At 44.5% G+C, this 16,898-nt stretch overlaps 1 protein-coding gene across 1 annotated transcript in view; it reads right to left on the bottom strand.

Moving 5' to 3' along the window:
• FKBP9 (FKBP prolyl isomerase 9) overlaps positions 1 to 16,898 on the bottom strand; it is a 43,429-nt gene that overhangs the window by 1,736 nt on the left and 24,795 nt on the right. The window contains exons 7-9 of the mRNA XM_020886050.2: positions 9,303 to 9,489; positions 4,794 to 4,939; positions 3,072 to 3,235 (exon numbers count right to left, since the gene is read on the bottom strand). Of these exons, the coding sequence (XP_020741709.2) occupies positions 3,072 to 3,235; positions 4,794 to 4,939; positions 9,303 to 9,489 (497 nt within the window). The remainder of the gene's footprint in view (positions 1 to 3,071; positions 3,236 to 4,793; positions 4,940 to 9,302; positions 9,490 to 16,898) is intronic.

Here is a 16,898-nt window from a genome sequence, read left to right as displayed (position 1 = left end):
ACAGGGCGGTCCTGGGACAATGGGCTTGGAATTTGAGTCTGAGCCAGCAAAACAGACAAAATCTTCTGAGCTATACGATCTAGATTTTTTCCCTCTAGCACGCATGCTCAGTCGCTTCTGTCGTGTCCAACTCTGCAACCCCATGGACCGTAGCCCACCAGGCTCCTCTGTCCATGGGATTCTCTAGGCAAGAATATTGGAGTGTGGGTTGCCATGCCCTCCTCCAGGGAATCTTCCTGACCCAGAGGTAGAACCCGTCCATATCTCCTGCATCACCTGCACTGCAAGCAGATTCTTTATCTCTGGGCCACTGGGGATGGCTTTTAACCTCTGGATGCAGGTTAAAAACCTATGACAAAATGACTATAGGAGTGCTTAGGTTCCAGGCAGCCAGTACCTAGCAGTCACTGAACTATCCTGTTTCCCTAAATCAACACTTAGTTTTCCACCTACAGCTGATCCCCTAACCATCCTTGCCTCTGAAAATTCATTCATTCATACAATAAAAACTTACTGTTTACTGTATGCTGAGCAGCATCCTAGAGCCTAAAGATACATCAATAAACAAACAAAACATCCTGCTCTTGTAATTCTAGCATACATTAGTGGAAAAGATGCACTATTAAAAAGGAACATTAAAAAAAAAAAAAAAAACATTTAGAATACTATGCAAACACTAAAAAGGAACATTTAAAAGGTAAGTAAACTACATATTAAGTTAGAAAGTAAGACGCTCCAGAGAAACAAAAGAGTGGAGCCAAGTCAGGAAGATCAAGAGTCCAGCCAGGGGAGCTGGTTTAAGTATCAATTTGGTGGTCAGGGTAAAAGCACAGTGCTAAAGAGAAGAATGTATGGAGGCTTAAAGGAAGTGAGGGAACAAGCCCGACAGTTACCTAGGGGGAATGTCCGCTGAGCAGAGAACAGCCGGTGCAAAGGCCCCAGGTGGAAACACGCCCAGTGTGTTTACAGCACAGCAAAGGAAGAGTTGATGGAGGGGAGGGGGCAGCGAGCAGGCGGTAGAGGGGCCCTTGTGGGGCCCTCGTGGGCCACCGCAGAGACTTTGAAAATAAAGGGATGTATGGTCAGGCCAACCAACACAGCTGTTCTCTTACTGCTCCGCCAGCCCTTGCTTCACCTACACCCTACTCACAAGAAACCCTGCCCCCGCTGGTGATTGCTGTCCTCTTTATGCCAGAACAGCTCCACCTGCTAGTTTATTAAAGGGAAATATCTGCCCTCATGATGGTCCTAACCTGAGGGCCTGTGAGGGTCCTGTCCTAGCTGCTGGTTTCCTTGCTAACTGCATGAACTAATTCCCCTATTAATGGTAGCCTCCTCCTCCCCCAGGTAGTAAAGGTTCCTGCTGTGTCCTATCTGCCATACACCGTGGGGTGTCACTCCAGGACCTTTGCTGCAGACATGGAAGATTCCCTGTTCAATAAGTTGGTGATGTCTCTGTCACCATCTCCAGGCTCTTTCTGCCATCTCCAGGCTGGACAACTACAAGGCTTTGGGGCCTGCGGAATGCTGCCTGACAGGAGGCTTCTGCAGAGTTCTGAGATGAAGCAGGCCCTGCTCCAACTCACGTTTTAGAAGGACCGCTGTGAGGGGCAAGGGTGTGAGCAGGAAAACCTCTGCAGAGGTCCAAGCAGGAGGTGATGGACACTGGACTGAGGTGCTATGGAGCAGAGGTGGTGAGAAGTGGTCAGGTTCTGGGTATGTTTTCAAGGAAGAGCTAGAATAATTTCCTGATGGATTTAATCTAGCCTGTGAGAGGAAGAGAGGAGAGATGACTGGGTGCTCTTACCTGAGCAACTGGAAGGGAAGTGCTGTCATCGAATGAAATGGGAAAGGCTTCGGGTGAAGCAAGTTTGGGGGGATATTGGGGGTTCAGTGAATGACCATGTCAAATGGGCAGCTGATACCTTAGTGTGAAGAGGATAGAAAACAGGCCTGGAGCTGCCAATCTGGAAGCCATCAGGATGAAGACGATAAAGCCTTAGGATGGGAGGTCACCAAGGGATGACATCAAGGGGAAGGAGAGCAAAGTTCAGGACTTAGCCTGGGGCCTCCACTCTGAAAAGCCCTGGGAGAAGCAGCTACTAGTGAGGCAGAAGGAACCTGGAGAAACTGTGAGGCAGAAGCCAGGAAAAGAAGGCATCTCAAAAAGGAAACAGCTGTGCTAAAGTAGGCTTGAGAACTGACCATTGGGTTCAGTGCCTGAGCAAGAAACCAAGTTCAGTGGTATGGAGGATAAAAACCCAACAGGACTGGTGTAAAAGAGATTAGGAGGAGAGGAATTGGAGGCAGGACGGACAGACAAGTCTTGAGGCTTCTGCTGTAAAGAAAGCAAAAAAAAAAAAAGAAAAAAGAAATGGAAAGATGCATCAATAAGGGAAAACAGCAGCATGCTATTCAGCTAATGGGAATGGTCCAGAAGTTGGGGAAATGTGGATGATAGAAGAGAGAAGGGGAGAAGGCTGGAGCCATGTCCTTGAACTAGGAGATGGGAACAGGCAGAGGCCTGAAGCTCCCCGGAGCAGCGACAAGACAAAGACTCTCTTGCCCAGCTCCACAAAGAGGGGTCTCATACAGGATAAACAAGATAGGATCTAGATGATCAAGACATCTACAAACCACCGGATGGCTGTACCAACTTGGGCAAGCCATTTACCTTCTCTGTGCACAGCTATTTTCTTCTGAAAAATAGGGGTGATTACATGGCTGTCATGAGCGCCAAGCAAGATAATATATGTGAAAAACACTTAGCACCATGCAGGCCGCAGTGAGCAGCCAGGAACGAAGAACTGAGTCCAGATCTGTGAGCCGTGGAGTCAAGCCCTGAACTTCTCAGGGCCTCAGTTTCTTCAAAGAGGAACTGTGAGCTTCGACTTAGAGGACTCAGTGTGTGTGTGCAAGCACCTGATACACGAGCGTGCATTTACAGAGATCACAAGCAGCAAGCAGCAGCATCCTCACTCTGAGTGGGTTCACATTCAGGATGGGTGCCCCAGCCCAGGGACTTTCCCTGAGCTCCTTGGGCCCCACTTCTATTCAACAAGGTCAATTACCTCTTCCAGGAGGACTTCTCCATCACCATCCTTGTCGATCTCTTCAAAGAGGTTGGCTGACACCTCGCCGTTCCAGACGAACATGTACCCCTCTGGCAGGCCAGCCACGAGCTCCAGCAGTTCGATGTCAAACACCAGCACCGCACTGCCGGGCACTTCTCCATCTGCCACAGGACAGCGGTGGAGGTGGCGTTAACGACAAGGCAGCGAGCACGCCCCTCTGCCCCCCGCCCCAACACCCAGGCTCCAGCAGCCTCATGGATGGAGGCATCTCTTGTGACAGAGGCATCTCTTGTGACAGCAAAAAAGTTCAGCCTCAGCAAGTGGTTTTTCCAAACTGTAGGCAGTGAGTCTCAAATCAATTTAAAGAATGGTGACCAATGTTTTTTAAATTAAGGGATAGAATAAAATCAGAGTACATTATACATAGAAAGGATAGATACCACTTTATGAAACTTAGTTTTAATTATATAAATATAAAACTAAATCCATACATACTATTGTTGTTCAGTCACTAAGTCATGTCCAACTCTCTGTGACCCCATGGACTGTAGCCCACCAGACTCTTCTATCTGTGGGGTTCTCCAGGCAAGAATACTGGAGTGTGTTGCCATTCCTTTCTCCAGAGGATCTTCCCAGAGCAGGGATCAAACCCTCAGCTGCTGCATTGGCTGGTGCGTTCTTTATCACTGAGCCACCAGGGAAGCCCATATGTATACATATACTAGGTATAAATTGTATGCTTATGCATAACACCAACTGGGAGATAAAATGTAATTCTCACTGTGTGTCTTGGTGAAAAAAAGTTTAAAAGCAACTAGCAGAGACTACAATGGTAGAACTTTTGAATAAATTTAACCACAGAACTTTAAGAATAATACATTATGCCTTAAAATCATGAGCCATGATATGATTTGTAAACACAAATTCTAGAACAGAATATATGTATGGGCCCAAAATAACTTATAAGTATGTGACTATAAATTAATGTAATGTGCATTATTTTAAATTATATATTGTAATTATATGTCATGGGAGTATGGTCTTACAGGATACATTTATTTTAAGTGTTTTTTCCTCAGATTGGGGAAAATAGCATAGAGTATATCTTCTCCAATTATTTAAAAATTTTGAAAAAATCAAAGTGCCTATCACTTCTGTAAATTAGCACTTCCCATCTACTCCATCTCCAGACAGCAGAAGTACAAGAACAGAAAAAGAAGGGGTTCCTGCCAACCCCCATGAGGAGGGTCCATTTTGGCCAAAATCATGAATCAAACCATAATAGCTATGAGGGCAACATACCACCAGTATTTCCAGAACTTGACACCAATCTTTTCCACAAGGAAATCTCCTTAGATAGCTTACAGGTTCAGCATTTCACTGTCCCAGGAAACAGTTTCCAAAGGAAGCACCTAGCTCACCTGGGAAGTCCTTTCGGTGACATTTCCCACACGTGGGTTTGAAAAGTCAAGGGGTTTTTTTGTTTGCTTTTTTTTGTTCTTCTTTTTCACAGAAACCCCTGCTTAATCCCATTAACATGGCACTCACACCGAATTCATGGGGTTTTGAAACAAAAATACTAAAGATTTGAATAAAAACCACAGATTTTCTGGGTTGGGATTTTAAATGGAAGAAGCATATTGTGTTAGAACCTCAAAAAGCACAAAATACAAACAATGACCATGTCCCAGACGCCTTTTACTACTGTTACAGACTCACCCACGCCAGCCTCGCCGTAGCCCAGGTGGGGCGGAATGATCACAGTTCGCTTCTCTCCAACACACATCTCTCTCAGACCCATATCCATTCCCAACACGACCTGTCCAGATCCTAAAACGATGTTATACGTTTTGCCTAAATTCCACCTGAAAATGAGACAGAAGAATCTCTGCTTAGGCCATCAACCCACTGGTACTTGAGTATGTTTTCCTGAGAACATGTCACTTCTGTGATCTTTCTGCCAAAGATACAGAACCCCTGTGGAATCATAAGGACACAAACCCACACTGAGGGACAGTCTGCAAAACAACCAGCCTGTAATCATCAAAGGTTTCAAGGTGAAAATCAAGGGACGACTGAGGAACTGTTTGAGAGTTTGGGGCATGCTGCAGTGAATCCTCTTGCTATAAAAGATCTTACAGGAACATTTGGCAAAACAAGTGGGATGTGCGTAAATGCCTGCTAAGTCACTAAGTTTCAGTCAGTGTTCTGAAATTTTAGTCAGAAATTTTCATGAAAATTCAGCAAGACCTGAGTCTGAATCCTGGTTCTGCCACTTAATTTGACAGAAATATAATTTTACAGTTTCCTCATCTATAAAACAGACATAATAACAGCTATCGCACAGGACATTCTAAATAGCATATAATATGCTTGGCACAGAGGAGAGCAAGCATCAACAGCTCAATAAATGGACAGCCTTGAGAGTGTGACATGCTTGTGCCTATAACACTCTACGACTCCAGAATAACAGTTAACTTGGGCCATGGTTTTAATGAGCCTTGATGTCCAAAATCCCAAGGGTATCCAAATAAAAGTCACCTCAATCAGTACTGAAAGTAAATCTATTTTCAAATTGATGCATTCCTATCACTTCCTAAAAGCAAACAATGGGAATATTCTTCAAATCCAAAGAAAGAACACCTCCTGGCTATCTTGGCGCCCCCTTGATATCCATCACCAGCTGGTGACAAGGAAGCTACGGCCCCTTTGCCTCATCTCTCAGGCTTCCTAGCCTCCTGTGGGCGCAGATGCAAAACAGCGTTTGCATCTGTCCTACCTGGGGTGAAAGGGAAACAAAGCCAGTTCCAGTGCACTGGATGCCTTGGCCCCAGGCCCGAGGGAGGGCTCGTCCTCTGCCCTACCCCAACACAACCCCTCCTTTGTCAGCAGCACAGAGGCGCCCTCACACTGCCTCTCTCCAGGGACCCTGGGCAACTTCCCATGGGACTATTGGGTTTCAAAATCATACAGAATATGCAAGAACTCATTGAGCTATCAAATAACAAGTGTTTATTCTTTTCTGAGGCCAGTTTCAACACACATGAAGAGAACCCTCTAAGCAAGCAACTTGTTTTTACGTGTCAACTCTGAAAACCAGCTCATTCTTTTCCCTCAAGTCATCCTTTTATTTTTGATTTGCCAGTTTTTGTCTTGGACATTCTCATCATTCCTTCTGTGTATTCCCGGCTTCCCATTGCTTCCTGCCTACAGGCAGCCCTCTCTGGCTCTCCACCCACGCTCCCCTCTCTCCCGTCCATCACAGACTCTCCCAGTCCCGATCAATGAGCAACAACAGCAGCACCTGCCAAGCTGATAATAGAGCCCCCATGGGCTTGGGGTGGGACCAGACCCCGTCCTCCAAAAGCAGCTCCCCCCACACACTGGTAAGCCTTCTCCTGCCGCACTTGCCACGACCCTGTTACTCTGAAACTTCCGCCCAGAAGAGAACCCGCAGGGACGCCCAGACACTGCTCTTCCGTGTCAATGTACACGTGACACAAATGACTCCGGTGGTTCAGAATGGAGTCTCTGGGAAGAGGAAGGAGCGTCACATGGCTCCTGCATGCTCTGTAAGAATATTATGCATCCGCCAAACACGCCTCAGAAGCAGGAAGACGGATTCCCCCACCCAACAAGAGACGCATATCCTGATCCACCAAAGAAGAAATTCCTTTGTTAATTTCCCACCCCCACTTCCCCTTTCCAAAGCTGTAGGAGCACCAAGAATAGGAGCTTCAGCCCCAGCAATGACAGCTGGCCATCGGCCTTACAGACTGTCCTAACCTTGCTTTCCCATGCACACGCTCAATGAACCCAAAACAAAAGAAAGCCATGCTTCTTCCCCACTGTCCTCAGAAGTTTCTAATCAGTGCAGTGAGGTTTGCTGTAAGCTAGATTCTGCTGTAAATCTGGGTCCCAGGAGCTGGAGCATATTTCATTGATTCTATAATGCATATTTTTTCACATTTTAATATCTCTTGATTTGGGATACATCTTACAACAGACATCATGTTGTTATTTTTTGACAGCGTTCTTAGTTTCTTGAGATACATAAAATGATGCTTCTAACAACCAACACATTTTAGATCTGATGAAATACATTAAATAGGTCTCACAGCACCAGAGAGAATGCTCTGAGGAGTATGTCCCTCAAGCTCTCCACAACTGGCCACACTCTGTCACCTGAGGCTAGAAGACAAAGGGATGGTGAGAAGGAGATAAGACCCTCTCCATCTAGAAGTAAATGCAGTACGACACATTTATATGAAGCTGTTCTTTCTCCTCAAGACTAAACTTAGGATTCTAAGCCAGGCTCAGTACAAAAATGGATGTACTTATATGGAGACACAAAGAAAGGCTGAAAATGTTTCCTTCCCAAAGAGAATAGCATATTACCTTGGCTCAGCTGGTAAAGAATCCGCCTGCAATGCAGGAGACCTGGGTTTGACCCCTGGGTTGGGAAGATCCCCTGGAGAAGGGAACAGCTATCCACTCCAGTATTCTGGCCTGGAGAATTCCATGGACGGAGGAGTCTGGCAGGCTACAGTCCATGGGGTCGCAGAGCTGGACATGACTGAGCGACTTTCACTTTCATAGATAATCTAAAGATTCAGATACATAAGGAGCAAAGCTCCTTTTACCCGCATGATACTAGTATACACTGCTGATTCCTAGTAATATGGTTTTAGATTCATCTCAATTAACATTTATAAAATACTTCCTTTGCGTTATGTTCTGGGCTAAGTCTGAGGAGTAAAAAGATGAATAAAATGTTGAGTATCTAGGGTATTCGGACCAGCAACAGTGATAGAAACAAAAACAACTGTAAGGTGTGTGTGCGTGCTCCATCTCTAAGTTGTGTCCGACTCTCAGTGACCCCATGAACTGTAACCCACCAGGCTCCTCTGTCCATGGGATTTCCCAGCAAGAATACTGGAGTGGGTTGCCATTTCCTCCTCCAGGGGATCTTCCTGACCCAGGGATCAAACCCACGTCTCTAGTGTCTCCTGCTTTGGCAGGCAAATTCTTTACCGCTGAGCCACCTGGGAAGCCCCCAACTAAAAGGCAGGTAATACACAAAACATTACGAGACTACAGAAGTGAGAACGGTTCACTCTTCCTAGGAACTAGGCAACGACCTTGCGAAAAGGGAAGGCGCTTAGACCAGGGCAGAAGTTGGCCAGAAGGAAGGATGAAAGCAGTGCACATCCTGCACCACAGCACATGGCACCCCTGGGAGGCGGAAGATGGACCTCAGCAGAAGATGAGACTGGCGAGGCAGAACGGAGCTGACAAGAGAGCCTCATGTGCCTCCAGAGAGACTCTGGAGTTTGGATTTTATCTGCGGGTTAATTTTTAAAGACAGTAGCTACAAGATCTTTTCAGACAGTTTCAAGGGGACAAGATGAGACCATTCAGAGGGACCTCTAAGAACAGTGCACCACCCCAGTGTTCATCGCAGCACTGTTCATCACAGCCAGGACATGGAAGCAACCTAGATGCCCATCAGCAGACGAATGGATAAGGAAGCTGTGGTACATATACACCATGGAATATTACTCAGCCATTAAAAGAATTCATTTGAATCAGTTCTAATGAGATGGATGAAACTGGAGCCCATTATACAGAGTGAAGTAAGCCAGAAAGATAAAGACCATTACAGTATACTAACACATATATATGGAATTTAGAAAGATGATAACAATAATCCTATATGCAAAACAGAAAAAGAGACACAGATGTATAGAACAGACTTTTGGACTCTGTGGGAGAAGGCGAGGGTGGGATGTTTCAAGAGAACAGCATTGAAACATGTATATTATCTAGGGTGAAACAGATCACCAGCCCAAGTTGGATGCATGAGACAAGTGCTCGGACCTGGTGCACTGGGAAGCCCCAGAGGGATCGGGCGGAGAGGGAGGTGGGAGGGGGGATTGGGATGGGGAACACATGTAAATCCATGGCTGATTCATGTCAATGTATGACAAAACCCACTACAATATTGTAAAGTAATTAGCCTCCAACTAATAAAATAAATAAATAAATAAAAAGAAAAGGAAAAAAAAGAACAGTGCACTGGAGTAGTGATGTACACTAAAGATACACAGTGCAAAAGGCATGGAAATAAAAGCCCTCAGTGAGTATCTGGGGAAAAGGAAAGGAGGGCCACGGGAATACCAACTGTTATCAGCCAGGCTCACACCCCACCGATCCTGCTGCCCTTACGTGGAATCCAGCAGGGTCCCGTCCAGAAGTGAGGCATTGTAGTGATACTTGAGGTAATCCCCTTTCTTACTCAGCACTGAGCAGTCGGGGGGCTTGTAGTGGGAGGTGATGCTGATGGAGTCTGATGGGTTGTGAAAGTCAATCACGTGGATGTCAAACACCAGCACGGCCGAGCCAGGGATGTTCCCTAGAGGACAGACACAGGCAGTTAGAATAGTAGCAGGACACCTGGCTCCCCGGCGTCACCAGGTGTTCCTCACAGACCTCAGTGAGAAACACAGGGACCGGCTATGCAATCCTAGGGATGCTGGAAGAACAGAGCTGGAAGGGCTGTTAACATGTAAACTAACTCAGTTTTATAGACAGGGAAACTGAGGCACAGATTTGTCCAGGGTCCACAGTCAGGAGCACAGTGTGGACTAAAAGTCAAGACACTGCACTATTACCCCATGGAACGGTTAAGCCTGAAAGACTTACAGCTAAGTTCATCAGATATGAGAAAACTAAAGCTCAGCCGAATTAACACTTGCCTGGCTCCTGCTAGAAGAGGTGAGCTAAGAAAATCAGTTAGAGAATGGAAATCACGTTAGGGCCCTACCACTGCTCTAGAGAAACAAAACCAACAGTAACTTCATGGGGGAAAGTTCAGTTCAGTCGCTGAGTTGTGTCCGACTCTTTGCGACCCCATGGACTGCAGCATGCCAGGCTTCCCTGTGCATCACCAACTCCCGGACGTTGCTCACGCTCATGTCCATTGAGCCGGTGATACCATCCAATCATCTCATCCTCTGTCATCCCCTTCTCCTCCTGCCTTCAATCCTTCCCAGCACCAGGGTCTTTCCTAGCATGAGCATCATGAGGGAAAACACCTAACTAAAACTGGCGCATATACACCCCTTTAGATATACTACACCTAACAGTTCACAAAGTGCTTTCTGACACGTCCTGTTCTACACAAAGCTATTCACTTCCACTTTTGAGAACATTATCTCACATCTAAATAATGTTTTACACTGTGTGTGTGTGCGTGCTAAGTCACTTCAGTCGTGTCTGACTCTTTGTGACCCAATGAACCATAGCCTGCCAGGCTGCTCTGTCCATGGGATACTCCAGGCAAGAGTACTGGAGTGGGTAGCCATGCTCTCCTCCAGGGGATCTTCTGACCCAGGGATTGAACACACATCTCTTACATCTCCTGCAATGGCAGGCAGGTCCTTTACCACTAGCGCCACAGCATTTTTCACATACATTCTCTTATTAAATCTCTGCAGCAACCTTGTTGGGTAAATATTATCACAAATTCAGGAACAGCAGTTCCTGCATGAATTTAATGACAGCTTCTAGGGAGGCATCAGTTGTTAACCACACTTCCCAAATCATTTCAGAATTTAAATGTAAAAGATCTGTAAACAGTAATACTTAGAATCAAGAATGTATAATATTTTCATTAGCATTTTGCAGACAAGCAAACCAACTCATATAGAACTTGTTCAAGAAAATAACACACCTATCAACAGAATTTAGTAGAGATACTTGAACATCAACAGCCCCTCTTCACCCCACAGATCTTCCAACTCCTAACACCCCTACCATGTACTTTTCTGTTTTTTTGTCTGCTTTCTCTCTAACACACACTTAATGGGTAGGTGCTTGTTAACTACCAGGCACTCTTATAAGTGCTTTAGATGTATTAGTTTATTTAATTCTCATTATAATCATATATTCCCAACCTACAGATGAGGAAACTCAGGCACAGGTTTAGACACCTGCCCAAAGTTACCAAGGTGTAATTAGAGAAGCTTGTGCATCTACAGCAGAACACAGGTGCCTGATATTCACTAGTGATGGGGAGTTGCTGATGTGAGCAGTAACAGGATGCAGGATCTTTTCCATAGGAACCAGGTACTGCAAACTGCCATAGGAAGGTGCTCAGAAACCAGAGTCAAGGGCAGCTCTTTGCAGGAAACAGCACACACTAACAGGGGTGAGTGACTGTGGAACCATCTCAGTGGTTTCTCAATCTTGGTTACCCCTTACAATCGACAGGGAATGAACCTTGAAAACATTATGCTCCAACACAGAAAGACAAATATTGTATGTTTTCAATTATATGAGACACTTGGAATAGGCAAACTCATGGAGACAGAAAATAGAATGATGGTTCCCATGGGCTGGAGGGAGAGAGGGTAATGCAGAGTTTGGGATGATGGAAAAGTTCTGGGTATAGACAATGGTGATGGTTATACCACATTGTGAATATATTCAATGGCACAGAACTGTAAGCTTAAAAAAGTGTTTAAATGGTAAATATGTACATTTTACCACAATAAAAATTAATTCACCACATTCACAGAATAAAAGAAAAAATCAAGATGACCTGAAAAAAAAAATCACCTGGGTGCCCCTCTATGATTCAGATTTAGCTTATCTAGTGCAGTGGTCCGTCTCGGTCCTGGGTGCTATCATGATGTCCTGGAGAACTTGGTGAAAACACAAAGGGCCAGGACTTTTCCCATGCAGTACCTTTGGTTCTGTAATCTTTTACCTGTCAGGTGATTCTCTTCTGTGATATGCACCAGCCTTTGAGAACAGCTGAACTAGAGTGGTACCAGGCATAGTATTGTTCTGTTTTGTTTCCCAGGGCTTTTGTGTTGTTTTGTTCTGCCCCTCCAAGGGGCAGCCAAGTCTAAGGAATGCTGTGCTAAATGGTCTGTAAGTGAGCAGCTGATTCTGTTTAGGAAGCCCTCGAATGGTGGTGCTGGAGAAGACTCTTGAGAGTCCCTTGGACTGCAAGGAGATCAAAACAGTCCATCCTAAAGGACATCAACCCTGAATATTCATTGGAAGGACTGATGCTGAAGCTGAAGCTCCAGTACTTTGACTACCTGATGCAAAGAGTCGACCAGGGAACAGACCCTGATGCTGGGAAAGATTGAAGGCAAAAGAAGAGGGCAGCAGAAGATGAAATGGTTAGATAGCATCACTGACTCAAGAGACATGAATTTGAGCAAACTCCAAGAGATACTGAAGGACAGGGAAGCCTGGTGTGCTGCAGTTCATTGGTTCGCAAAGAGTTGGACATGACTGAGAGACTCAACAACAGGGGTGCAGGCCATGGTTGGTGTAGGAGATTGGTGGAAAAGAAAGCTGCATCTTGAGCAGCTCCATTAACTTCTCTGAAGAAAGCATGCGGATGAAGCCCAGAAAGGGACAAGGACCTGATGGCATTGGGCCAATGCCAATTTAACTTCCCTGTGCCAACTGTATGACTGAACCACATTCAAGATGCCTGTTCTCTTGTTCTCTGTACTGCCCCTGCTTGATCAGTTCCTGCTTCACTCACATCACTGTCCAATTCTCTTAATCACAGTGCTTAACCAGTAACTGCCTACATGCATGGCCTGTGCCAGATGCTGGTTTCCTGAGTAACTGATGATGAGCCAGCCTGAAGACAGGTCCCCCTATAAATGGTGGCCCCTTCTCCCCAGTGCAGGGGAGCAAAATTTACCACCCCAAAACATCTCTTCGACATGTGGATTATTCCAAGTTGAGAGCAAGACCCAAAAGACTCAAACGAAAACCCTCCTTTTTATCTCCTACTTAACTGCCTAAAGAATGTAGATAGAGGACTGTTGGGGGTAGGGGGGGTGGGGAGCTATCACCAGAGATAACGATAGTATGAGTTAGGTGTGTAGACAGGGAGGGAACTAGCAAAGTCTGTTAGTTAAAATTTCTCTCAGGTCCCAATGTCTGTGTGGCCCAACAAATATCTGTATACCTAACACTTGCTTTTCCTTCTCCAGGTCAATCACCTTCCTCTCTTTTGAAGTCTGAAAACACTACACCCAACCATCCTCTTCTGTCTTTAGCTAAAGGTGATGTTAAGGCTAGGGCTTCAAACATTTTGGTGAGTTACTCAGTTTCCCTAGATTCCTCCCATATATACACGTCCTTAAACTTTGATTTTCTCCTGTTAGTCTGTCTCATATCAATTTAATTCTTAGACCAGCCAGAAGAACCTAGAAGTGTAGAGGAAATGATTTTCCTCCCCATTACCAGCAAACTTGAAATCCAGCTTTTCATTATGGCACCAGCCTCCTCTTTGAAAAAACTCAAAACCAATGCAGAAAAGTAGTCATCAATTTTCTCCACTAGATAAGCCTCCTCAAGAAGAGACACGGATGACACAAAATAAAGCTGACTGGCACTTTGGGCCAGAAGGAAGCTCGGTGACTCCTTGGAAGCATGGGTTTCCTCTGAGAGCTCTGGGACTTCTCCATATATGGGTATCAACAAGTCACAGCCTAATGGAAAGGCATTCTTCCCACAGGCAGCAAGAGCCCTGGGTCCAATTGAGCTCCATACTAATTAGCTATTGTGGCCTCCGGCAAATGACTCAACCTCTTTGGGCCTCCTGTTCTTAACTGAGAACTGTTTTGAAGTTTGAACGAGCTCATGTATGAGAAGTCTTTGAGAGTATGGGTCAAACATTAGCTCCTCTTTTAACTTTTGAAAAAGAGTGCTTAAAAGAAAATGTGCTCAAGAGAGGGAGAGATAAATGTATACTAATAGCTGATTCATGTTGTTGTACAGCAGAAACTAACAAACATTATAAAACAATTATCCTCCAATTTTAAAAAAAAAAGGTAATGTGGAAGTTGGGGGGCAGAAAACCATTGAGGAAGTGATGCTTCTACAACCCTGCAGTAGAATTTATTCTCCACTTCAGGGTTGGGAACATATCTAGGCACTCTAAACTTAGGGCTGAACCCCATGAAGCAAAGCAGACAGAAAAAAGGGCCAGAGCCTTTACAGAAGGCCTGCCCCCTCCCCTCCATCAACCCTGTAAGAGAACATAACTGCAACAAAATGAAATGCTGATGAGTTGGAGAACCCATGAAGAGCCCAGCATTTCTTCCTTCTGCAAATATTCCCAACCCTGTGGTATGCGGTAAGGAAGCCACAGACTTCCTCTGTGTCCTGACACCCTTCTAAGGTCAGCCCCTCCATGATTAGCGTTAGGTCCTGTGCAAATCCCGCAGAAGGCTAGAGGCACTCGTTAACCAACAGGTCAGAGACAGATCCTGTGCAAGAGCACCTGGGTGTCACCAGGGCACCAGGGTGCCCCTCCCTCCGTGGCAACACATGATTCAGGGTGAAGCAGCCTCGTGCCCAGAAAATTTATGAGACTTCAAATGCTTCCCAGAACTTTATATAATTCTTTGCAAAACTATCTCATACTTGAGAGAAAGCCAAAAGGAGAAAAATAATTTAACCAAATGTTTTCTATCAGCATATTCTTCTTAGGGAAAGGAAGAATTGGTTCTAAGGGCATAACAAAACAGGGTACTCTGAAAGTATTTGTCTATTCCTGTATGTATTTGTCTACAAGTAGACATTTACATGGGGCTTCCCTGGTGGCTCAGAAGTAAAGAATTTACCTGCAGTGAGGGAGTTGTAGGAGCTGCAGGTTCAATCCCTGGGTCGGGAAGATCCCAGAGGAGGGCATAGCAGTGCACTCAAGTATTCTTGCCTGAAGAGTCCCACAGACAGAGCAGCCTGGAAGGCTGCAGTCCACAGGGTTGCACAGATTTGGACACAACTGGAGTGACTTAGTACAGCACAGATATTTACATAATACAAAAAAATAGAGCATCAAGACACTAGACAAACAGGACAGGAAGTGAGGCCTGCTGAATGATCTTAAGATCGTAAGCTATGATTTCTTGTGGCTTTATAACAGAAATTTAAGTCAGGGAAAAAAATATTTCTCCACGGTACACCCTAGTTTCCAACCAACCTGGGGCTTCTTAGACCTTTCAAACAAAGCCTACTGGGAAAATTCTGAAATCCATATGATACAGTAGTAGAAGTCAGAAGCGGGTTAACAAAATGAATGTGTACAGTCAGCCAGGCCAGCCAGCAAAAAGAACACAAAAGAAAAATAATACTGCATCAACTATTCCTAAGTTAGCAAAACATGGTATATTAGAAAAAAAGAAAGGAAATATGGTTTGGAATAGTATGTAACCATTAAAATTCTATGCAACCTGTTGGCATAAAACATTGTCCACAACAAATTAGGTAAAGAGAAATTACAAAGTAATATGTGTAGATAATCACAATTTTGTCAGTATTTATCAGTGTAAATGGTTATGTATTTCCTTTTACCGATAGATTCACATATACTCAATATATAGAAGTATACAACCACTTTATGGTTGTATTAGTTTTCTAAGGCTGCTGTATCAAACTACCAGAAACCTGGTGGCTTAAAACAACAGAAATGTATTCTTATAACTCAGGGGTCAAAGTCTAAACTGAAGGTATTTTCAGGGACGTGTTTCTTTTGGAGGTTTCAGGGGAGAATCTGTTTCCCCATCTTTCAAGCTTTTCAAGGTCACCCTCCTTCCTCGGCTTGTGGCCCCTTCCTCCATCTTCTCAGTCAGCAGCCTAGCATTTTCTCCTCTCTCTGGTCTCTTACAAAGATCCTAGGAAAAGATCCTCCTTATCTCACCTTAATTATATCTGCAAAGTCTCTTTTACCATGTAAAGTAGCATATTCACATGTTCTGCAAATTAGGACATGCACATCTTTGCGGCCAGTGTTCCATCTACCGCATTAATAATGCTTATTCCTGGCTGGTGAGATTATGGGAAATTTTTGTTGTTGATGAGCTCTGTTTTTCTAAAGTCAGCATATATTATCTGTGTGATTTTTTTTTAAAGTTTGCTCTTTGGGTGACAAATATTCTAAAACTGGATTAATGTGATAACTGCACATCTCAATACATTTACTAAAAGTCATTGAGTTGTATATGTAAAAATAGGTGAATGTTATGGCACATTTCAATAAAGTTGTTAAAAACAAAAACCAAAATAATGCACATTATAGCAAATACAGACAATATTATAATCATCAAACTTGCTCATTATCAATTATCCCAACCGCTCCCCCCCCAAAAATGGTAATTATGTACCATGACAGAAGGGCTTCCCAGGTAGCTCAATGGTAAAGAATCTGCCTGCCAATGCAGGAGACTCAGGTTCGATCCCTGGGTCAGGAAGATCCCCTGGAGAAGGAAATGGCAACAGACTCCATTATTCTTGCCTGGGAAATCCATGGCCAGAGGAACCTGGCAGGCTATACAGTCCATGGGGTTGCACAGAGTCGGACACAACTGAGCGACTGAACACACACCACGATAGAGGTGCTCATTATCGCTACAATGGCAATCACATTACAATATATAAACGTACAAAATAGCACATACACCTTAAATGCACACAATGTTATATGTCAAATATACTTCAACAAAAGAAGCGGGAGTTGGCATTTACTTTCAAATAACTCAACAAAGAGAAAATATAGTATTACACATACAGAAAAAATAAATACATAGCAAGATGTTAACAACTGGTGAATCTAAGTGGAGTTCACTGCACAGTTCTTTCAACTCTGACATAGTTTTAAATTTTCCAAAAGGAAAGCGGGAAGGGGGAATAAGGAGAAACGCCAGAGCCCCTCTAGAAACTAGAGTTATATCTGAGCATTCAAGTCTGAGGCTGGACTTTAGCTTCTAGGCTTTGGCTCTC

Source organism: Odocoileus virginianus, chromosome 1 (assembly GCF_023699985.2).
Source record: "Odocoileus virginianus isolate 20LAN1187 ecotype Illinois chromosome 1, Ovbor_1.2, whole genome shotgun sequence".
In the NCBI taxonomy this organism is placed as follows: Eukaryota; Metazoa; Chordata; class Mammalia; order Artiodactyla; family Cervidae; genus Odocoileus; species Odocoileus virginianus.
The sequence above is the reverse complement of the archived record's forward strand: the minus strand, read 5'-3'. Positions and strand labels throughout refer to the sequence as shown.